This window comes from Ciconia boyciana, chromosome 8 (genome assembly GCF_034638445.1).
Source record: "Ciconia boyciana chromosome 8, ASM3463844v1, whole genome shotgun sequence".
Classification (NCBI taxonomy): domain Eukaryota; kingdom Metazoa; phylum Chordata; class Aves; order Ciconiiformes; family Ciconiidae; genus Ciconia; species Ciconia boyciana.
The window spans coordinates 50,544,303-50,568,410 of NC_132941.1; the positions used below are offsets into that span (position 1 = coordinate 50,544,303).

At 53.1% G+C, this 24,108-nt stretch overlaps 1 protein-coding gene across 6 annotated transcripts in view; it reads left to right on the forward strand.

Moving 5' to 3' along the window:
• The first annotated feature begins 253 nt into the window (after positions 1–253).
• DNMBP (dynamin binding protein) overlaps positions 254–24,108 on the forward strand; it is a 36,385-nt gene continuing 12,530 nt past the window's right edge. Inside the window, exons 1-6 of one of the 6 annotated variants that reach the window (XM_072869628.1) lie at positions 5,546–6,056; positions 7,111–7,334; positions 7,453–7,618; positions 9,099–9,277; positions 11,640–11,762; positions 12,320–14,263. In XM_072869628.1, coding sequence (XP_072725729.1) covers positions 9,133–9,277; positions 11,640–11,762; positions 12,320–14,263 — 2,212 coding nt within the window. In that variant the 5' untranslated portion in view covers positions 5,546–6,056; positions 7,111–7,334; positions 7,453–7,618; positions 9,099–9,132. Of the gene's footprint in view, positions 318–5,545; positions 6,057–7,110; positions 7,335–7,452; positions 7,619–9,098; positions 9,278–11,639; positions 11,763–12,319; positions 14,264–22,483; positions 22,672–24,108 lie in introns of those variants that run through there. The other 5 variants (XM_072869625.1, XM_072869627.1, XM_072869626.1 and 2 more) reach the window with 5 other exon arrangements.

Sequence of the window (24,108 nt, forward strand, 5' to 3'; positions counted from 1 at the left end):
ATGTCCCCATGTCACCCGCGGGTCCCGAGGTCCCCAGGCTGCGGGCCAGGCCCTGCGGAGCAGCTCCGGCGCGTCCCGCCGGCCCTGGCCGCAGCCTCCCGGCGGCACCACCCCGGGCCCGCCACGCCGGGCCGTGCGGAGGCAGCCGGGCGGCGGGGCGGGCCGCGGGGCCGGGCGGGGCCCTGAGAGGCCCGGCGGGCGCGGGGGGCCGGGCCGGCCGGGGCCCGGGCGGGGCTGGGCGGCCGCGGGGGGGCGGAGGCGGGAGCGGGACCCGCAGGGCCGGAGCGGCCGCGGCGCCCGGAGCGGGCCGGGAAAAGGTAGGGACCCGCCGGAACGGCCGCGGGGAGCCGGGCGCTCCCTGCCCGCCGCCGCCTGGCCTAGCCGCCGCCCCGTCGGCCGCCCGCCTGCCTCCCCCCGCCCTGCGCGCCCCCGCGGCCGCCCGGCCTGCGCCTCCGCCGGGCCTCCGGTGCGGCCCGGCCCCGCGCCTCTGCCGCGGCCCCCGCCTCAGCCCGGCGCCTCCTGCCCGGCCCGGCGCCTCCTGCCCTCGCAGCCCGTACCGGCACCCTCTCCCCCGCGCCGCCCCGCCGAGGCCCCGGGGCTGCCCCGGGCCGGGGGGCTGCCTTGGGCCGCGCTGGCCGGTGCGAGGGTGGCGGGTGCCCCTGGCTGGGGTGCTGCTAGCTCGGGTGGGTGCTGCTAGCTCGGGTGGGTGCTCTCCCCTCGTGCCAGCAGCTGGACTGCGGCAGCGTGTGGCCCTCCAGCCCTGTGCACCTGGCTGGGTGCTCGCTGTAACCCGCCGACTCCGTCCCACGCTGCCCTGGGAGCACTTCGGGCACATTGGCAGCATGGAGCAGCTGTGGGGTACAGCGGGAGCTGCCTGTCTACTCCCCACATTGCATCTGTTGGGATTTTGGTCTCTTAAGCTGTGTCTGTGCAGACAGTGGTAACTCAGGGTGGTCACCCACCAGGCAGGCATGTGGCTGGTGGTGGACAGCTTGTTGCAGGAGAGCACCTGGCCCTGTAGAAACTCTGTGGGCATCCGGGGCCTGGAGTGGTCCAGCACTAAGAGCCTGGAGCAGTGGCATTGGTGAAGGGTGGCACAGGTGGTTGCACACAGAGAGCAGAAGCTCCATGCTGCAGCACTGTGCCTTCCCAGGGTGCTCCTCTGAGAGCATCCACTCTGCTTGTGCCAGCCTGGGAAGAGAAACTCCCAAGAGTTCCCTCCCATTCTCACTCTGGCAAACGCAAATCCCTCCGTGTTGCTGCCTGCCTGACACTGTCGCTTTGTATTTTACCAGAGATGAACTGGAGGTGCTTCCTCCAGTGGCCTCACCAGGAGATGGAGGCTTGGCTCACGCTCAACACCTCCTGAGAGGCTGCTGCTGCTCCTGTGCTGACCCTTTTGCTGACCCCAAGCGGTGCCTCAGCTGATCCTGTCCTTGACACAGTTTGCGCTCTGAGTTCAAACATGCTGCCGTTCCTGGCATTTGAAGTACTCCCCCCACCTCCGTCCTTTCGCATCTCGTTCTCCTTGCCATAGTACCCAGGAAGGCTCTAGTTGTGTCATAAGCATTAACATCTGTTTTGAGGTTTGTCATGTTTCCATGACTTTCAGTTTCTTCTGAAAAGGCTCTCTCTTCCCTTGCCTCTGCCATTCTCTCCTTCGCTTCCATTACGATTCTGTCTTTTCCTCTGCAAAAGGCCTGGAAGAGTTTGTAGATACAGAATTTGCAGTTTTGCAGATGCTTTGCCAAATACAGCCTCTGTACCGTGCTACAAGACGTCACCATCATCCCCCTCATCTTTACTCACTCCTCTGGCTGCAAGTCATGCTGGGCATTGTGTCTAAATGTGTCCTGCTTGTTTGCGAGGCGCTCCATAGCGCCAGTAATGCCCACATCTCTGAGCTGGCTTCTTCTGCTGTTCTGTTCTTGAAATCTCTGCTCTGCCAAGGCCAAAGGTTTCAGTTCTCTCTCCAGCTGCTCCGCTTAGGATTAGCAGTGACATTAAAAACTAGTACGAACATATAACGATTTTAGAGAAATGGTAACTTAGCAATGGGATGGGAGGAACTGAGCAGCAGGGGAGAGGAAAGGAGTGACACTCAGAGCCTTGCAGAGCACCGGCTCTGCTCGCCATCGTGGGAAGCGTGGCTGTGTGATGTCTCAGGGTTTGGCACACGGTTGAGGTGTCCCGGCAGTGAGTGACTGTTCAGATGGACTTTGTGACTGTGGTGATGTGAGCTTGGATGGGGCAGCCTGAGTTGTGCTTACCTTAGCACTTCACTACCTTAACTGATAATTTCCCCTCGACCTCCAGCAAAAGTATTTTTCTAATCATGTTCTAAGGATTGCTCAACACACTTCTGAGCAACACAGCTTTTACTTTGTCTTATCTTTAGAACCTTTCTGTTAGGAAATAAAATCTATTGCTTCCTTCTCAGGAGCACCTGGGGGCTCTGAAAGGAAGAGGTCCACGTGATGCCAGGTATCAGCAGAGTCCCTGCCAGGTATTTAGGTTCTTTTGAGATAACGAGCAGCGCAGAACAGGAGCAAAGGTGGGCAAAGAGCAGAGCTTCCAAGTCAAACTCGAGTAATTTCCAGATTTCTGGACTCCCTGCCCAGCAACCCAAGCATCGTAATGAGCTTCTGTCCAAAAGCTGTCTTGAAAAATATTGTTCAGGGTGCAAAGTCAAGTGCTCCTGTGTTGAGGAATGTCCCTGTAGCCCCAGTTCAACCTGTTTCGGATATGTACTCAAGGTGTAATGAATAATTTTGTGACTGTATACTACTTGCCCCCAGGAGCCCAGCCACGGGTACCGCACAGCAGAAGTGGTGCTGCTCTTGGGATTTTGTCTGTTCCTTATTCTAAGTTGTATTGTTTTAGCCTGTCTGCAAAAATGGCAAGAGAGACAACTGCATGCCTCAGGTGGGAGAAGATGGGACTCGGTAATGGGGTCTGTAAGGTGCGTGCAGCCACTCCGTAGAGAATTTGGGAAACTCTTGTCTCCTAAGCTGGTGTTCTGGCCTTTGCGTGCTTGGGTCCCCAGTGCCAGAGATTAAATATCCATCACAGTCTCCTTGGTCACATGTTGTGGCAAGGTGTTCTGCTTTGCATTAAAAATTGATGCTGTGCTCTAGTTTCCAGATGACTTTCCTTTGCTCACAGCCTGGCCCAGCACGAGCTTCTTTTCCTTCCTCCCCAAGCTACGCTTACCCCACACAAATGCCACCAGCCTGTCCTCAGCCACGTCCTGCAACGCTTGTGACAGCCAGGGCCCAGCTGGAGGGAAGAAGTGGTTTGAATGGCTTGTGTGGTACGTGGCAGAGCTCCTGAGGCAAATACCCAAACTATCGCACATGTGTGGTGGGAGGCCAGAGGTTACTCAAGCAGCCCTTGTCCTTGGCAGTCCTGGTTCGGGAGGGCTTGGCAATCCAATCTAAATTTACTCATTTTAATGTTTTTTTTATATGTCAGGTTGCAGGTGAAGGAAAAGAAGCTATTTCTTTTAAAGTGAGGAGATTTCTCTTCTGCCTGGGAGGCGTATGGGGTTAGAAGATGGAGTGCATAAGAGGAGATCTCCTGTTTCCCACTATGTGAAGCTCAGCGGGGGGACTCTTTGGGATCTGCTGGGACAAGCAGCACGTCCTAACGAGAGGCTGCAGTGGTCAGCATTTCCCTGGTGGGAGAAGGCTCCTCTCCTCCGCACTATTCGGCAGGTTTTTGCCCTGCTTGCTGCCTCGTCTGTTCTCTGGGGTTTGTAGGGTCAGCTCTGCAGTTTGCCAGAGCCGCAGTCCCTGCATTGGCAGTATCTCCAGCCAGGGCCCAGGCGGCCTGGCTCAACACGGTATTGTTTGTCCCACCCAGGAATGTGCAGGCAAGCAAGGACCTCCAGGGGCTTACCGAGCAACATGTTCTGCTCCGAGCAGGGGGAGTGACTGTGGGTGGTGAGGCGGCTCTGAAGGCTGGCGTGAGCGGTCAGGGCGTGCTGGTGTGCAGGCAATGTCCTACCCATGAAGTGCGGATGAGGACTGTGCAGGCGGTGCAGATGCAGTGGGGTAAGGAGGAGGAAAGGAGGGCATATTTGGAGACCACGGGGAGGAACAGGGGAAAAGAGTAGGGAAGATGCCTCGGCATATAGTTAGTAAGCTTGACACAATCACGTGAGAAGCCAAACAGCACTCTTGGTTTCCTCCCACTGCATGTTAGGTACCGATCCTGCAGCCTGGAGTGCAGTGAGAGCTGCAGCAAATCTCTTACCAAAGCCAGACCCAGTGGCTGGAGAATGCACTGAACGGGGCCGAGGGGCATCTCCATCTCTGGGGGTGGATTGTGTTTTCAGTGAACAGGCATTAAGCTATAATGAGTGGAAGGAGCTGTGAAAACGCATAGGTGAAATGCATGGCATTTTTCAATTTTAAGAAAAGATAACTGGCAGTATTTGTTTAATATTTTTCATATTAATTTATTTATTCATTCTGCAACAAACTTGGCTTTTGTACATTTCTGGGAATCTGAGTCCTTCCTGGTCTACTGCTCAGGCAGGCTCTAAGGATTTAAAGAGGCTGAGACATCTGCTGCACAAGAATCCACTTGTCCCTCTTGTGCAAACCAAGTGTGCCTGTGGAAGCCAGCACCGCATTTTTTGGTCTGTTTGGTGATGTGTTAGTTTCTCAGTTACAGTGCTGTAGTGCTGACCATAGCCAGTTCTAACGGCACTGCCTCTTGAGTGAGAAGCTAAAAGGTGATATTTAGAGGGAAACGAGTGGTGATACTGCCTGTGAAGTTTGGTTTTCTTTCTGCTAAATTTATGGCGTCCATCCATTACTGCTTTTTATCTCATGATCTGATCAGCGCTTTGGGTATGCCACCGGATTAGCTGTCTGCAAACCCTCTGGGTCTCTCCTTTTACTGGGGCTATTAATACTTTTTGTAATCAGCCTAAAATGGTCTCTTCATGTTGCTGCCTTAGCTCTTAAGTGCTTGAAATCCTTGCTTCAGTGTCTTTCAGCAAAAGCAGGGAAGACAGAACTCCTGTTTCTAAGGTACAGAAATTAATCAGTGACTCGTTTGCTCACGCTTACCATCAAAAAGATACAAAAAGGGCATTTATACACCATCTCCAGTAGGTCTGCTTTCACCTAAGTGATGACACTTTGAGTAAATGCCTGACAATAATTCGGTGCTGGTGAGTCCATCGTTTGAGACTTCTTACCCTGCCTGATTTCAGCTGCAAAAAGAGAGGAAGGCAAGAAGTTGTCTGAGTCAGTGTGTAAATGCCTTCTCTTGTCTGCTGTGGCTTGGTCCAGTCTGTGCTGAAGGTCTCAAAACAATATTGTAACAGAGTTAATAGGCATTATTTCATTCTGGTCCCTCCTTTCATCAGCCCACACTGAATCAGACACGCTCCAGAGCTAATGGAGAAATGGGATAGGCAGTCTTCCATGGAGGTAATGTTAATGTGTGCTGAGCATGCATGCAGGCAGGCTGGGGGGAGTGATTAATGCTCTGGGAATCCACTCTCTGCCTTGCTGCACAATGCTGTTGTGTCAGGCCCGGAGCTTGGCACCAGGCGGGCTGCAGTCGGGCGCCAGGAACACGTTACCTAGTTTGTGCAGGGTCAGGCAGCGAGACAGAGGCAGCGTGTTCTCAGCAGGGCGAGTTCGCTGCTGCGCTGCAGCTTCATACTTGCACAGTGAGGCTGTCTTTGGATGCGGATCTGCTGCTAGGCGGGGGCAAGAGTTCTGCAATTTGCAGTCCTGACCTCCGCCAGCATGAAGTCCCAGTGTTTGCTCAGTTGTGGAGGAGCCCTCCCTCCCTCCATCCCTCCCTCTGGCAGGCAGGCATCACCCATCCTTGAGGTGAGAGGGGATGGTGCTTGGCCTGCCGTCAGGAGCCGTGACTCACTGGGGATAGCAGGCGGAGCCCGGCTCTCCCTGCAATCTGCTCTTCCTGCTGGAGCCTCTGCATGAGCTGCTGCTGCATGTTTGTTTTCATCAGATCTAGGGTGGATCTGGGTGAAGCTCGGGTCTGCCATTAAGCCTGAAGAGTTGGAGTCAGTAAGTTTTCAGTCTGGAAGATGCTGGGAGGCTTCCTTCTCTAGGTGGGGGTTTGGCGAAAATGTTGGCAGGCAGCACTCCATGGAGTAAGACAAGGCCAGGATCCTGGAAAACATAATATTTTGTGTTCAATTCATGTTACGGAGCAAGCAAACCCCACAAGACTGATTCACTGCTTTTGAATACAGGGGCATACTGTCTAGACTCAGATGGAGTCAGGGAGTGATCCTGCTCTTCTTGGTACTGCTGAGGGAACATGAGCTTGTTGGGATTCTTTTTTTGGCAGTTTCAGAAGTTACTTCATGCTTTCTTACCTCATGGGCTGGCTCTCAGGGAATGCTTTTCACATGAATATTTTAGTGCCCGTGTTTTATTATAACTGCAATTAATATATACATGGTGAAACAATTGCAGTCCTGCCTGCCCCTCTCAATCTTCTGTCTCATTGGAAAATCTTGTTCATTTTAATGAATGAGTCCCCAGAGCTGCAGGTGAATTAAGGAAATGAGACTGCTGTTTTCATGGGCAGGATCTGAGCCCCGGGCAGTGGGAGGGCTGTATCCTCAGTGCCAGTGACTGCAGCAAACCCAGGGTTTGGGTCTGCAGCACACATGCTGTAATCCTTGCACTTCTCAGCCCCACTCTTACATTCCACCTTTGACAGAAGAAATGCAAGAAATCTCACTCACAAGAATCTCACCCCAAGGCAGCAATTATGCCTGCAATCTTTTTCTCCCCCTTTTGTCCAGTGCAGCTGTGCAGTTTGCATACTCAGAGTATGGCAAGGATTCCTGGGACCCTGAGCTCAGTCGGCAGCCTGTCTGCAGGGTGGAAGGCACCCCAGGTGCCTGCAAGGGGCTGCTACTGCTGCGCCTGTCGCTGCTGCTCTCCTGTTCCCGTCGGAGCATGCAGCAGCATGTACCAGCCACCCCACCTCAAACAGCGGAAGGCTCCTTCCTTGTCTTTAGTATTTCCAAGCTAATTGATGGCTCTTCCATCTTTTTCCCTGCTCCACATGGTCATGTTTTTAATACTGTTACTCCTTCCGCCTCAGTAGGTTCCTGCTACCCTGAACTGCAGCTCTTTGTGCTCCTGATTCACTCCAGTCCATTCATCTCTTTTTGGTGGCAAAGTGCTGTCGGCTGCTGGATATTGGGCTCTTTGTTTGTACAGCCAGCACAACGCTGGTGGACAAAGGGACAGCCTGTGCCCCAAGGAGCCCACGTGCTATGGGGAAGGCAGTGGACAGCAATAGGAGTGACGGACGGGACGGCAAAGGTGAGGGTGGCCGGGGGCCGGAGCGCAGCGTGCTGGCTGCAGCAGGGGCATGGCTGGGGGTGGGAGGGACGTGCTGAGGAAGCTGTTCCTGCCGAGTACAAACCCGCTTTGTTCCCAGGAGGTGAGTTGGACTGGATAAACAGAGCGGTCCAGTCAGCAGAAAGCCTTTCCCTGGCTGGATCCCCCGCTGGCACTCTCGCTGGAAGTTGGCTGCACCTCGTCAGCGGCGATGTTTTTCTCCTCCCTGTGTTAGCGTCCCCTCTTCCTGACTCTCCGGGGTTCAGGTGGGCTGTGCGTGGCTGTATGGAGAAATGGGGGTCCGGGGGGCCCCGTGTGTTCACTGTGGGTGGTGGTATGTGTCGTCACTGTGCTCTTTCTGCTGTTAGCTAGGCAGGATGGTTTGACAAGCCATGCTGAGTACGGGATGGGTATCGCTGGCTGGGCGGCGCTTGGAGGGTGACTGTTCACCGTGCACGTAGAGGCGCTTTGGGAGGGGAGGAGGTTGGGTCCCATTGCAGGGAAGTTGTGTCCAACCAGAGGAGCAGGGACTCTGCTTGTGATGTGGGAGGAAAGCGCCTGTGTCGGGGCGGGGGGGGGGGCTGGTGGAGAGGGTGCTGACATCCTGGCGTCGCCTCGACACCTCAGAGAGGTGTCGGCAGTGCCATGCTCTGCCCGTAATTGCAGTGGGATGAGAAGATGAAGGGAAGCATTCACTAGTCTGAGGTGCAGATGTTGAGGAATAGTCTTAGGGTTCCTGGTTGCCTTGGACGGATGCACCTTTCAGTTCCCCTCTCGAGGGATCTGGGAAGAGGGGAAGGAGCAGAATAAGCTGCAGGACTGCTGCTGCCTTGATGTGGTGTATTGCCTTGATGGTGAGGCTGCTTGGTACAAAGCAAAGATGACACAGAAAAGTGTCCTGGCTCAACAGCTGCTTCCAGAGGAAGGGGAAATTCAGGACATAGCCCTTGATGAGTTCGTTTGCCTGCCTTCAGGTCCCCTGCCATGGGGAATTTCAGCCTTGGCTCCCAGAGCCTTGGACAGGGTCTGCACCCTCATCTCAGCCTGGCTTCTGCCGAGAGCCATGGTGAGGCCTCCCAGGGGATGGCTGAGCCTGGTACCTAGAAGGCAGAAGGGGCATTTCCAGCCAGGTCTGGGGATGCCCAGGCTGGGTCAGCCAAGGGGGGGGTGAGAAGAGTTTGGCGGTGGGGAAGAGGATGGTGGGGTGAGCTTGCCTGAGTGGACTTTGTGCCTCTTCTCTTGCTGGGCAGAAGTGTGATGCACACGATTCCTGTGGCCCTGAGCGGTGGCATGGGGAGGGGGATGCCTGTGCCCATCCCACCACAGCATACGTGGTGGGACCGTGCGAGTGAGTGGTGCTGTCTGGCCAACTGGCCCTGGCAGGCTCAGAGCCCTGCCCTGCATGTCAGGGAAGCACTGAGCTTCCTCCCCTCCTCTTGCTTCCTTCCTGACAGGAATTCACTTCCAATTTTCTTGTTACTTCTCCCCCCGTTGCAGCACAAACACATGTCCCCACAGAGATAGCCAGAGGGGCTGGAGGAGGCAGGTTAGATCATGGGGGCTGCATTGCTGGAGACCCTTGGCTCCTGCGGCTTGCTTCACATGGCAAGGGGTTTCAAGGAGTTTAGGACAGGACTCCCTCGCACTGTTCCTGCCTCTTGTGTTCAGGAAGGGTTTTACTTTCTGAGCGTATATATGGTAATTTTAGGTGTTTCTGGTGCTAAAAAACTTCCTGCTGTGTCTCAGCCTTAGGTACTGATCCGCCTTCAGACCCTGTGCAATGGAGGCTGGCTCTGTGGTACGAGCAGTCTTTGATTTCTGTCCCAGCGTCTCTGAAGAGCTGCCCCTCTTCGTGGGAGATGTCATCGAGGTCCTGGCCGTGGTAGATGAGTTCTGGCTCCTTGGCAAGAAGGAAGGTGTCACAGGTAAGAGCTGGAAATGCTTGCACCTGGATCCATAGATGTGCCAGCTAAACATCTACTCCATGAGCACACCCTCCCTTGGCCAGCACTGTGCAGGACCAGATTTGATTCACTAAATCTTTCATGGGACTTTGCTTGGGACTGAGGGTGCAGGTTGCCTGCCACTGGTCTCCTGCCAGCTTTGCATCAACTATTCAGACAGCTTGTTGTTTTTTGAGAGAGATTAGTGGAGGGTCAGTTCTCGAGGAGATGAGAGCTTCACAATACTAGTTGCTCCATCCTCTATGGTGAGACAGCCCATTTCCTGGCTAGTTTATGAGCTGACCTACTGTGGCAGTGGAAGGGGAGAGAGGAAACAGATGCACTGAGAGTGGAAATGCATCCACATCCAAGTGACCTTGTCAGGTCAAGTCAGTGGGAGATGCAGCAACAGAGTCCATGTGTCTCTCTGAGCCCTCTGACTCAGTCCCACTTCCTCCTTTCCGCTTTAAAGCATTTTCCTGCACAAGCTGCCATCAATATCTGGGTGCCTGAAGTAGGGCGCAAGCCTCTTAAACTTTTGGAGGGGTGTGAGAAACTTCTGAAGCAGCAAAATGCTCTTGGTGAAACACTTACTACAACTCATAGTCTTGTAGTCCCTGTTCAAGCAGCTCTCTTTCATTTTAATACTGATGTTGAGAGGATGTCTGAGCTCTCAGGGAGATGAAAACCAGGCCACTTCAAAGCATAAGCCTGACTGTCTTCAGCATGAGGGTGGGACTGCAGTTTCATCCCTGGCTATGGAGATGGGGCTGCTATTGCTGAACATCCACGAGCTGTCTCCTAGCTAAAACAAAGATGGCTAGGAGCAAAGGTGGAGAGGAGGGCTTCTCTCCTGTGCTCCTCGTAGCTGATAAATGGCATTGAATGAACTGATCATGCCTGATCCTGCTGCTGCTGCTGAAGTCACTGGGCACAAATTACTTCTGCAGAAATCACCAGTATCTACTTCACCACAGTTTTGCTTCCCAGCATAACTGATGTGCTTGTTCTCAAGAAGATGAAGCTATTAAGGAATAATAAACAGATGTGTGTTGTAGCTCATAAAGAAACACGCTGAAGTCAAACCAAATGGTTTTTAATGACCTTTAACTCAAAACCCACTTGCATTCCTGCTTTCCCTTGGAACAGCTGTTGTAGTTTTCAGCCCAGTTTTCTAAGCTAAAGTTGTAGGGAATTGAAAAAGCGCTTTTGAATAGAAGCTGTGGAGGTGCTGCAGTCTACCAATAACAGTACTCAGTACTCTGTGGGGAATAATTAATGTTGCTCCACAACTTACTTTCTAACAGCATTAGGTTGTTTCCATGTACAGAGCAGGAAACTAAGACATGGAAAAAGAGGCAGAGTTGGTTAAAACTGTGAAGAAAGCCACTAAGGCTAGCAGCCTGTGGGCTGCTGGTTGCACCTCAGGTTAATGACAGCATATGCCAAACTGCCTAAACCCAGTGCAAAGTTCTGGGTGTCTAGGATATGGTGTCTCCAGGTTTTATTGGAGAACATGGATGCCATATTGCGTCAAGAGTGAATGCTGGAAATGCTACTAGCCCGTACTCCATCATATCCCCTTACCGCAAATCATAAAAGACAGGAATGACATTTTTGGTGGCCTTTGCAGTGGGCTCTGCCACGTCCTGTGCTCCTGGGACTGAAATTAGTAGCTGAGTGGTATCTTGTGATGGCCAACAGTGTGGGCTGCCCCGTCTGGCTGTGGCCTGTTCAGAATAGCTGGGCATCCAGCAATGGGTGCCATGGTGAAATAGGTGCACAGAGGTGATAAAGTGGGGAAGGTCCCTGGAGCCTCAGCAGCGCTGAAGCTGTGACAGAACCTGTGACTCACAGACGTGGCCATCCCGAGTGTGGTGGCCTGACTTCTGTGCTGACTCCACACAGAATCCAAGCCTTACAGAGTGAGGAGCACCAGGTGGATGTGCGCACTCACAAGACACTGGTCTCATGGTCCAGCACTACTGGATCTCTCAGTCCTCATCATGGCTCTGAGCTGGGAAGCAAGCCATGAAAGCAGAAAAAACCTAGTATGTCTGTTCCCAGAAACTCCATGCTGATGACACAGTCCCAGTAATGAACACAGCCTGTTGGTTGCCTGGAGTGAGCCGAGGGCACAAAGCTTTTTGTTCTCTGTTAAGCATTTAAAACCTCAGGAATTCCTGACTCCCAGACTCGTTCTTCTTCCACTATGCTATTGAAGCACCCTGGCTAGCTGGTTATTTTCCTTTAGCAAGAGATTAATAGATCCCAAAATCTGGAAGGAGGGAGTGGTGGTGGGCTACAGGAAAGGCTCATTGCTGACAACTGCTTCTCGTTTTAGGGCAGTTTCCTAGCAGCTTTGTGGAACCTGTGGATATTCCCCCTTTGAAACAGGGAGAAAAACTGTTTGTTTGTACCAGTGACTTCACATCTCAAGAGCCAGGGAGCTTGTCATTGCAGAGAGGTAATCTCCATTCCTTTCCTTTGCTTTGCATCTCATAGCCCTCACCTGTCCTTCCAGAAGCAAGAACCTAGTCACAGCATCCTGCCCAGAGTGGCAGGAGAGACAGGGAATTTCCTAATACCTCATGACATGGGTCATGTCAAATCCACCATGGCCCTTTGGGCTTCTGCCACTCTGATACCAGTTTCTCATGATCTATCATTACTCTTGAAACTCCAAATCTTGGAGTCGTGTGATCATAGTAAACTTACAGCTGCCTTTTAACTGCCCTCCAATCCCCAAATCTTGGACTTGCATTTGGGGGAGAAATCAAAGCTTTGATGCACCTTCATGGCTTAGCAGCCAAAACTGTGTATCTTAGATACGTGTGTGCAAGAGGCTGCCAATGCTTCATGCCTTACCTCCATTCGGTGCTCTTGTGCATCCCCAACACGCACTGCGCTCTGTGCAGAGTGCCAGACCTTACCCACAGCCCGGAAGGACACAGGGAGGCAGGAATAAGAGGTGGGAAGCAATCATGAGGGCAGTTTTGAACTGGTGTGTCTCATTCCCTGCAGGAGACCTGGTGATCCTGGGGGGGTCCCTGGCGTCCAGCTGGCTCCAGGGCCGAAGCAGCTGGGGTTCCAAGGGCTTTTTCCCCTCATCATGTGTGCGGGAGCTGTGCCTTTCAGTTCGGAGCCGTCAGCTGTCCCAGAGTGCTCTCCTGGAGGTGCCTGCCTACTCACTGGGCCAAGCCCAGGCCCTGATGGACCTGTCTGCTCAGCTGGAGGAGGAACTGGACTTCAGGGAAGGGGACGTGATCAACATTGTTGGTGTCCCAGAGCCTGGCTGGTTCGAAGGCGAGCTCAGAGGCCGCAGGGGCATCTTCCCAGAGGGTTTTGTGGAACTGCTTACTCCTCTGCGAGCACCGGGAACCTCAGTGGATCCAGAGCCCACAGGGAATTGTGACACCAATGGCACAGTGGAGATGCCCCCCAAGGAGGAGGAGGAGCCAGGGAGCACCTATGGTGTTGCCCTCTATCAGTTCCAAGCCCTGGAGTCCAAGGAACTGGATTTTGATGTGGGTGACAGGATTCGGATCATAGGCATTCTGGAGGATGGCTGGCTGGAGGGGGAGCTGAGGGGGAAACGTGGCATCTTTCCACACAGATTTGTGAGGCTGGAAGCCTCTGAGCCTTGCAGGGAAAAGGTGGGTGCTGGGGATCCCCAAGGCGGAGGCAGCTGTGGAGTCACCATCCATCAAGACCTGGAAAGCACCTGCTCTGAAGCTCTTCCTTTGCCAGGGAAAGATGGCAGGGAAAAGGAGGATGGCTTGGCTGCACACCCTGACCCTGACACCATTTTGTCTCATACGGCGGGGAGAACAGAGGGCCATCTTGGCACAGATTTGAAACAGCGTCAGGACTTTCCTGGCACTGGACACCAAGGGCCACATCCCAAAGGCACAGCAGACTCCCTCCCCTTTGACCACACGCAGACAGTCAATGGCCTTCTCCCCGCTGCTCAGCTGCCTCCCCAGCGGGGCAACAGGCCTGGCCAAGCAGGTGAGTTGGAGCCTGAGGGGACCATTTCATCCTCCCCAGGAAACTCAGAAACTCACACCCTGCCTCAGCATGATGGAGACAGTCCCACTGTGCCCCCACAGGCTCCCCGCTCCCCCCCACATCCTTGCAGGAGCCAGGCAGTTTCTTCTCCTAACAGCTGGGCAGCATCCGAGCCCCAGGAGAGCCAGAGCAGCACCCAGGACCTGGACAATTGGGTGGACGGCCAACAGGAGAAGTCCAAACCTTGTTCCTCCAGCTTGGGAGGTGCCCAGGTGGGCCTGGACACGTGGGCTGGGAGCTGGGGGGAATGCTGCCCACCCGCAGCGCAGGGGGACGGCAGCACGGACCTTGACTCCAAACTGACAGAGCAGCTGGCGCAGTTTGAGAAGAGTCTGACAACTACCGGCGCTGATCAGGACAAGGTCTCCCGACACTTCTCTATCTTGGACTACAGCTCTGAGAAGGACATTGTCCGTGGGTCTCCTGAGTGTGCCCCCCACGCCAGGCAGCCAGAGAGGAGGAAGGCCCTGAGGCCACCCCCTCCTCGGCCCAGCAGCCTTGCGACAACCCCTGTGCACGCGCCAGGTGGCCAGGTGCCCAAAGGCAGGTCTCCGTCGTTCTCGGTGAAGCCCTCCCGACCTGCGCCCCGGCCTCCATCAAGCAACCAGCGGAAGAGTGTGGCCCCTCCACAGCTTCAGCCCAGTGCCCAGGAGCAGCAGGCAGAGGAGGGACGTGAGGACTTGACGCGGGCAGGATCAGCTTCCCCCCGCTCCATTCTGCTGATGAGGATCGGAGAGGTGGAGCGAGACCTGGAGGCTTATGGCAAGACCCGCGCTGAGCTAAGCCTGATGCTGGAGGAGCAGCAGGATGAGCTGGTGAGAGCGGAGACCCTGGAAAACCTTGATTTCTGTGACTCCAACATCGAGAGCCTTGGCGTGGAGCTGCAGGAGCTGAGAGGTGAGTCTGCAGCGGCATGGGATGGGGGTGCTTCAGGGGGACAGCTGGCCCCTGCTGCGTACAGGCACTGTTGGAGACAGTCTTATTTCCTTCTTTAATTCCTGATTTTGGTCGTTTTGTAAGCGTTGTTGCAGTACAAATCATCATGATTTTGCCTTGGAGAACCACAGTGTCATTCTCTGGACACCCCTCAGTCCTGGCCTTCCCCACCCGCTTTTCCTTCCAACTCTCCCATCTCCTCTTCCAGCCCCACCGTACATCCAGAGCCCTCATCTGATCCATTCCCAATGTGTCCTTGCTCTCAAGTAAAAACACAGCTGCTGCAGGTTCAGCCTCCCTGCCTCACCCCCTCTTAGCTGTAGGGGAGTGAGCAGCAGCTTCAGAGTGGCTTTGCTGGTGGTCCTGCAGTTGAGATCTGAGTTGGTGTCTGTGATGTGACTGCCCGCAGCCTGTCAGGGTGCTGGGTTTCCTGTGGTTTCTGCTCTGGTGGTGATACAGACCTCTGGAGACTTGACACTCAAATCAGAGGGGATGCACAGAAGGGTGCTGAACCTGGCCTGGGAGTGCGGAGGGTTAGTGGGCAAAAAGTAGAGCCTGCCCCTGTGCTCCTGCCATCCATGGAGTCCAGAATTTCAGGACAGGAAAATGATGCTGCACTGTCGGTAACAGCAACAAAGAGCTTTAAATTGCAGCATGTCTATAGCCAAAAAGATGACACTTGTCCTTGCAGCCCAGAAAAATTAACTCGGGGAGGAGAAATTTGCCCTGTTTATATCAGCACATTTGGGCTCCATATAAGGATCAGTGCTGTTAATTACGTTATACTTGATATTACAGTAGACAAAGTGGAAAGACGGGACCACGTACATCTCCCACAGTCCCTTTCCCAGCTTCTCCCAGGAGCTCTGACACTGCAGTTCTGTTATCAAAACCCACGATGTACAGGAAATGTGGGCACTGCACGCGGGAGGTGGAGTGAAATGCCAACTCCTGCCTGGGGATTACTCACTCTGACTTCAGTGCCTCCATCCTCCCACTGCTTAATCAGCGCTGGGGAGCCCAGGCGCTTTGCTGCAGGATTGCGTCTGATGCAGAGCACATGGGAATGAAGGCTGATATGGGTGCACCAGGGAAACAGGGTGACAAACAGCCTCCACATCAGTGGCATGCAAGAGGGATGCTTGGAAGGATGCTTAGAGGATTTGAGGCTAGATGAAATAACTTGAAGATAGGAAGAGGAAAATCTAGACTGGATCAACATAAATTTTCTTATGGGGTAGATCTTGCTGGGAAATGTCTCCTACTGTCCCAGTGCTTCTTGACAGAGGATGGGTCCTGCGGAACCTGTGCCCTGTTGGCTACTGGAACTGGAAGTTTTAGGCAGGAACTAACACACTAGCCTGAGACATCCTACCTGTCAAGTTATCCCCTTAGTAGTCTTAGGGGATTTTTTTATCACTTCAAGAAACCTGAGAATTTATAAGTAGCCTCTCTGGTCCTATGATAAAGATGTGCCCTACCCAAGCTCTGCTGCATCCCTCCTGCCACATCTGAGTGTGGCCAGAGAACATGTCTCAGGCTTGCTAGCCCAGCTTCAGTGCAGCAGGCCAAATCAGTAATGCAGTGTTGCATCAGCTCAGCAAAACGTGTTTGCGCCATGCCTCAGGTGTGGCCTCTGCCTTGCTGCCATTAGGGAAACATGGAGGCATGCAGGAGGGAGAAAAGCTTTCCCTAAGCATTGACCAGCAACTAAAGTAGGGCTGGCATAGTCTTGGGGGAGTCCAGCCCCTTGGTGTGTCCTTTGGGGAGCTAAAGGAAGAGCAGAAAGTATGTGGTTTCCTAAAATACGTGTTTAAAATCTGCAGGTTGCTTCTTTGGTATGTCTTGTGTGCACACTGGGGGTTTCACTGATCACCAGGCTTGGGCAGGATTAGTGCTTGCCCTCCTGCAGCTGGAGTAGGAGGGTCCATTGGTTTTCTACCAGCTGGGAGCATTGGCTATGCATACCTAACAAGTATTGCAAGAACCTGAGACATGGATGACATGCATGGACTCTTCTGCTTTCTGTCTAGGGCATGTTGTGGCCATCTCTTGGTTTCTCATAGGAGCTCCTGCGTTTGGTATGGAAAACTGGGAATACGTTGCACCCTGCAGCAAGAGGAGTGCGTGTTTCTATAGCATCCTGGAAACTTACACTGTGTGTTGGCAGTAGGCTCCGTAACCCACATAGTCCCTTCAAGTGTGTTCCTGTCAGCAAGGGCACCAGCCGTTCGTGCTGGAGCAGGGAACCGAGCCGTAGGCACTGCCTTGGGGATGCTCTGTCACGCAGGGAGCTGCTTATTTCCAGCTCTTCCCAGGACCTGTGGGTGAGGGCTGGGAAAAGGATGGGCTCAGCATCAGGTTTGAGCCAGGGGCAGCCTGAAGGCCTCAGTTTCCCCCAGTGAGGTGTGGAGCAGAGCGCAGCTTCTGCTACACCGCACTGTTTAGCCTCCATGCTGGCAGGAGCCTGAAGGCAGGGGAAGGAGATCTGGTATCCCGTCTCTGGTCTGCGGCTTCCCGCGGTCTCTGGTCTGCGGCTTCCCGCGATCTCACACGCCGTTTCCCTTCCCTGAGGACGCTGGTCTTGGGGCAGGGCCTCTGCATGCTCCAGTGCCCTCCTTTTCTGTGCCTCTGAGCTGCCTTCGGAGAGGCTTTGGCAAAGCCGCGGAGCCGGTTTGGGCGGTGAGAGCCTGCCCAGCCCCGGCCTCCCTCCTCGGGGCTGGTTACTGATTACTTTGGGCAGCAGGTGGAGGAGGCCAGGGCTGGCAGCGATTGGGCCTGTGCCTCTTCGTACCCTTGCTGGCTGGTTTCAGGAAGTGACGCCTGCGTTTCACTTGGGACGGGAGCGCTGGAGCAGAGCAGAGAAGCAGCATCAGCTCGGGTTTGGGCTCAGGGAGCAGGTAGCGAAGGCAGTCAGCACCTGCGCCACACCCCAGCAGGACTATGTGCACCTATCCCGGGACGAAACACGGCGTGGAGGATCCGAGGCTGGAGCCGCGGCTCGTCAGCTGGGAATATGAGGACTGTTGTGCCATGCGGAGAGGGGACGTGGCTGGGGTGGCCACGCTGCATGGTGAGGCTCACTGCAATGACGGACCCAGGGTGAGGAGGCAGTACGCGGGCTGTCAGGAAGCAGACAGTGACTGGGACCATTACAGGAGAGGGGAGGGCGTCTCCGTGGACCAACAGAGTATGAATGGAGACTGTGGAGGTTTTTGCAAGGGAGGTATCCAGTATGCGGACTGCAGGAGAGCGGACAGTGCTTGGGAAGACAAAAGCCAGGATACAGAGGGTAGAAACTATGGGGTGTATGAGAGGGAGTGCGTTCAATACAGAGACTGCAGTTCTGAGATAGGAGAAGGGCGGTACAGAGAGGACAGAGTACCTGGGCAGTACAGGGAGGGAGGAAGGCGGTACAGAGAGGACAGGGTACCTGGGGAGTATAGGGAGGGGGGAAGGTGGTATAAGGACAGAGATCCTAGGGACTACGGTGAGGGTGAAAGACGTTATGGGGAAAGGGAAAGGCAGTGTAGGCAGGAGAGAGGCTCTGGGGAGTATAGGGAGGGGGGAAGGCAGTATAGAGAGGATGGAGGCAGTCAAGTATATAGGGAAGGGGAAAAGGGTTATAGAGAGGATGGAGGCTCTGGGGCATATAGAGAGCAGGAAAGGCAGTATATAGGTGTCAGGGAGCAAGAAGACCAAGAAGACTTTGGGCGGCACAGGCAGCCCAAAGGCCATGTCATGGACTGCAGCAGTCTGGACAGAGGTTGTGAAGCTCCTGCGTTTGTGGGCTGGTCCTCAGGAGATGGTAGCATGAGCCTGTGGTCAGGCACCTGTGACACACAGTCCAAGATGCAGGACACGGACTACAACGGCCGTGAGGAGCTGGAAAGAGCAGCCCCAGGGCCTGGGATGCCAGCCAGGAGCAGCGGCAGAGCAGAGCGCTCGAGGGTACGCACGGGCCGGCCGGACTGGAGCCAGATCTGGGAGCAGGAGGCTGAGGAAACAAACAGGGTGGGCTCCGTGCTGCAGCGAAACAGCTTCTACAGACGGACGGCTCCCAGTGCCCTGCGGCACTCGGAGTTTGTGCAGACCAGGAAGGAGAAGCAAGGTACGCAGGGAAATGCTGGGCAGTTGCCTTGGGTGTGCCTTCGCCCTGCCGTGGCACTGGGGCAGCACCGGGACTCTGGCACAGGCGGGTGCCTGGCACAGCCGGGCTCTCGTGGGAAACCCTGGAGCTTGCTGAAATGGGCATCATAATCTTTACCCCTCTGTACAGTCACCTACCTGTCCTGCCAGGGCTCTTGCCCCCATTTCGCAGAGGGCCAGGTGGGAGGGAAGCCCAGGTGGCACAGACCCACAGCTCACTGCTGTCCTTTCAGTTGCTCCTCCATCTGTGCCCCAGGTGTTTTGGGTACACCCTAAAACCTGTTGCCCTGATTTGTCTGCTCTCTCAGGGCCCTGAGGTTCCTCATGGGGGAAAGGGTGAGGTGCTGGGGTTATTCCCACTGCCTGTTTTACTTTTATAACCCATCGTGAACAGATTCTGTGTGTAGGAACCAAATCCTGGCCCTGTGGAGGGCAAATATGGCAGCTGTTTGCAGGCAGCACAAAGCAGGAAATAGGGGAAGTCGTAGCACTCAGACGGACACGGGGGGCAAGTACTTGTAGTTGCCTGATTACACATGGGCAGGACACCAGGGCATCTGCATGTTGTGGGGCTGTTGCAGATGGGGACGGTACCTCCTGTATCACCAGCCCCTCAGTACCGCAGTGGTCACTTGCCCATGCTACAGCAGTTGCATGCCCTGTGTCCTGGGTCCCCGAGCCATCCCTGGGTATCCAGTCCCATCAGCTGGCACCCTGGAGCTGGAGAGATACCAAAGCTGGAGGGCTCAGGCTGTCTTGGCATGGGCAGAATCGTCCCATTGACACCATGGCTGGGACAGAGTCGGCTGCAGACAGCTTTGTGGGGCTTGGCTCGTTGTTGCAAGGATATTTTTGTTGGGGAAGGGGCAGCAAGGTGGTAGGGTCTGGGCAGAGGGAGTGAAAGAGCACTTGTTAGTTGTCTGGCCTCCCCGTTGGGCAGCCATGTGCCTGAAAACCTGTTTGCTTCTGTGCCCGTTCTGCCAGCATCTGTCTTGGGCATGTGTGTGAACTCTCCATGAAGGGGGGTTGAAATGCAGAGGAAAACAGCACTGCAGTACAGCGGCCAAAGAGGTGGCAGAGCTGGAGGCTGCGGCTGCCTGTCGGCTTAAACAGCGTGAGATCTGTCCTCTGGAGGTATTTGATTAAGCAGGCTCTGTCGGCTGCATTTCTGCGCTCTCGAGCTGCCCTGGTAGGGTGGGACTTTGTTCAGTTGTGTCCCCAGGGCGAGGGGAGGGAGAGGCTTTGCAATGCCAGGACGTCCAAAGGGCAGCAGGGAAGCTAGGAGGAGCCAGCAGCAGAGTGGGGAGGGAAACGGCCCACCAAGCCTTAGGAGGCTGGAGCAGTGCTGACCCGGCCAGCTTTTGCAAGAGGAGCGGGGACAAACTGCAATGCTGGGCAAGAGCCTTCGCTCCTCTGATGTTAAATGAGATGCTGCATACACCCACGCTTGTGCTGGGAGGGGGTTTTGGATTTTTTCCCCACTGTGGCAGGCTCAGGGATGCAGGAGTGGCTGTGGGACATGCAGGGCAGGATACCCTCGCCATCAGGGCCCGTGTCCCACAGCAGGAAAGGAGGGAGGAAGGCTCCAGGTGTTTTGAAACACTGTCTGTCCATCCTGTGGCCCGCTTCTGGCTGCAATTCCCTTTTACGTTCCTCCTCCTGCCCTGCTGGGGCACAGTGCTGCACCCACAACAGCCCTCCTTGGCATATATGCTTTGCTGCTGTAGCTGCCTCAGTGTAAGACCTCGCCAGCACCTGGGAACCTCCCCAAAAGCCCTCCCATCGTGCTTGGCAGCAGACACCCTTCTGCCCAGCTGGTAGGAAAAAGTCAGCTCTTTTTCCCTCTGTGTGTGCTCCAGGCACGTTTTCTAATACTGTCTACTTCTCTCCCAGGTTCCTTCTCCTGTCCACAGAGTGACAGAATTTAGGACTTGAAAGCCCTGGTAGAGATGACATGACCTGATCTTCCATAAGCGGGGTTATTACACTTCTTACAGATTTCTCGGCGGTGCAGGCCGGTGGCAGCTTCTTGGTTAGAGCCTCTCTTCTGGGATGAGACTCAGATGTGTCTGCCTGCCACATCAACAGGAGAACCTGCCTGTCATAGCTTTGCTGCTTAGTCACCATCACTGTTAAAGGTTTTACATGCTAATGTGTTGCTTTTCAGCTCTGAACCTTTTTCTACTAAATCAGAGCTTTTTGGTTGATGGAGTTTCTTCTCAGGCAGGTACTGTAATTAAGTAATTTTTCAGTCTTCAGTTCTTTGTAGTGAATAGAGTCTTAAAATACTCATGGCAGAGACTCACAGGAAGGCCTTTCAGTATTTATTCTTCCTGATGCTCACTCATTTTTCAGTTCAGACTCTTTTAAAATAGTGGACTTCAGAGCTGCATGAGGCATTCTGGGTGGGTGTCAGCACTTGCTTGCACAGAGGTTTGCCTTGCTGCGCTCCTGTGCCCTTGTCCGAGGACCCCAATCTGCCTCTGCAGCGCTCAGGGAACTCCTGCTGAGTTTTGGCAGACCAAGCAGAAGCATTACTCCCCAGAATACAGTGCTGCATGTGGCTGCATTTCTTGTCTCCATTACTACATTAATGCATTTGTCTGCATTAAACCTGCATAGTTTGAATAATTCCATCTTATTCAGGATACCTTGGGTCACTCAGTGACTCATAGGCCTCAACTTTATTTGCAATCCTATTCAACTGATGTTTGGTTCTCTACATGACAGCAGTGATTTTCCATTTACTTTAAAAAGATTGTGTAGAATCAACTCTAAATACAGTCCCTGGAGAACCTGATTACAAATGCCCTATTTTCTGGATATTCTCCACTGGCAATGGGTTTTTGAGGTGCCAGTTAGCAAGATCTTATTTCCGCTTTTAGACAGAAAGAAACAGAATATTTATTGTATAATTCTTGCCAGACTTACCAAAAATTTTACTGTCTTTGCTTACTTGTGGGATTGCATCATTGAAAGGGTTTCTTTTGTCCTGGATGGAATTAAAAGTCCATTATAAAGTAGCATTCTATTTCCTAATTTAAAAAGTGAAAACTGAATTCTTAATTCTACCATCCATGGATTTCTCTTTATATCTTTCTTTTCTCATTTTTCTGTACTTCAGAGTTCCTGGTGTGTCTGTTGTCTATTATCTGGTTTTCTATATTCATTCATTTATTTATATTTGCTGCCTTTATTGAAGCACAGACCCAGGATAGATTTTTCATCAATATTGTTCTCTTGATCGCATAACTGTGTTTTTTGGATTATCTATTTAAAACATCCTTTTAAGGAACTTCCAGCTTTCATTGTTTTTTCCATCAGCATTTTTGCTCACACTTTCTTTGATGCTCTGCCTCAGCTTTAGAAGGTTAGCTCTTTGTACACCATCGTATTACTTCACTTTTTTCTGCATCATGGGTTGGGACCATCCTCTGTTCACACTGAATGCGGTGGGGCTGTGTTCATGTCTGGACAACCACAGGCTGTTTGGGGCGATGGTTGTAATCTTATCTGGCATAGAGACGTCCCCACCAAGTGGGCTCTGCATCAGATATCTTTGAGACATCAAGCCATTCCAGTGGCCCTGGAGGAGTGTCCCCAACCTGTTCCTGTTCAGCTCATTTTTATGGTTTGTCTGGATTCATCTCCTGCTGTGTGGTCTCAGGACTCTGCCAAGGCTGAATTCACTTCTGTGGACTGAAGTCCTCTTTTGCCATGGCACCTCTCTGCTGCACCCCCCGCTTCCTCCTAAGGAGCAATGAGACACTGAATATATCCAGTCTGTTGCTTTTGGAGCAGTGGATATATTCTGTTACAGGCTTATTACCAATGTCCAGAGTGAGAGTTTTCACCCCAGCCAGATCCTGCTCCTGGCAGCGAGTTTAGCCTTTCGCTCAGATTAATTATTCCCTGCCCTAGTTTCATTCCCTCTCTTCTCATGGTAGGCAGTGGCTCCTCCCCTCCTGGCGTCCACATACTTCAAATATTTGCAGCTGGTTTGTTTTGTCCTGAGTCACTGCTTGACTCTGCTGAGCTGTGAGCCTGGGGCTGGGCTCGCCTCACGAGTGGGTGCAGCTCCAGTCGGAGATTTGTGCTTACCGAGCGGTGCGAGGGGTTGTCCTCAGCGCTGATGGGCAGCACGTCCCTCTTCAGATTGCGTTAGCAGCCTGGGCGCCCTGCGAGGCTGCGCCGTGCCGTGCCACGGGGGATGCTGGCAGGTGAGCCCCGGCGAGGAGGAGTTGGGGAGCGATGCAGCCCTTTGGGTGAGCCCCCCGGCCCGTGCATGATGGGCACGCATCCCATTGGATCTGGTCTTCATGGGTCAACTCTGCTTCCAGAGCGGGGCAGGAAGAAAACCTCTAATTGCGTGTGTGCTCCCGCTAGGAGGTTGGGTAATAAGAATGAGAAGTTTTTGTTAATTGGAAGGAAGTTGGTGAAAGTGGTATTTCTGAGACGAGGAGGATGAGCTGTGCAATTGCAATATGTCCTCCATGGCCTCCATGGGAAGGGCAGAGGTGGGAGTGTGCTCCATCCTGACGCTTCGCTGCCTGGGGCTGGGTTACGAGTCGGTGTTGAATCTCCCATGCGTCAGCAGGCAAACTAGCAAAGCTCAAAAGCCGGCGCTCCTGGGAGGCTGTCACAGACCATCAAACCAATCCACAGAGCCAAGGACTTGTCGCTACTTCACCAAAGGGGATAGAGAAAACAATGTCGTTAGAGGTTTTAATTTAGAGAGGCAGATTGCGGAGCTCATGCAACCTACAAGAGAACAAAATTTGAGTCTCTGAAAATTGTGATTGAGAACAGTGTTTTTGGAAACGTATTTCTGAATGCCCGTTTGGCATCTGTGTCATGGGTAAACACAAATTTGTCACTGGATTGGAATTTGGTGGCTTCATTAGAAATACCAGTCGCATTCCTGCAAGCTAATGGAGCCCATTCCAGCTGTGGTGTATGTCTTAGTGCCTCCAAAATCGATGGGCACGATGACTCAAATTGAAAGGTAACATTTAAATAGAAAATCTGTGAAGTAAAGTGGAGATCTGTTTAAAAAGCATTTACTACATGACCAAAACCCACAGCTGTGAAATGGGTGGGTTTAGTTAAATGCTTAATAAGCCTCTATTAGACAAAATTAGAAAGCTATTAGAAAGCTGCTATTAGACATAGAAGAATGTGTGACAAACAGGAAAAAAGAAATTGATGGCAATCAACAGAGATAATATGAAATGCAAAAAGTGAGGGTTTTTAAATGTGTCAGAAACAAACCCTAAGTATTATACATATTGGTCAGATAGAAGAGCCAAATATTAAAAACAAATTCTGTATTTGAATTTTTTGAACTGCGAGTGTTTGGAAAGAGGCAGGACAACTTTTGAGTCCATTGCTGAAGGAGGATGCCGGACTAGTGATAAACAGCAAGAGGCCTAAGAGACTTGGCTGCAGCATAGCCTTGTTTTTTAACAAATCTTAAAATACTCAGAAAGAGCAAGAAGGCCAGAGGTGAAATAATCTGTGCAAGTTTTCAAAATAATGCAAACGCTGATACAGTATAAGTGGATAGAACCGGTGGCCAGCATCCTGCCAGGTCAAGCAAGCTGAGCTGATGACTACTATGGGCTTAAAACCTGTGCAGGGAAGGTTTTAATTTCCCT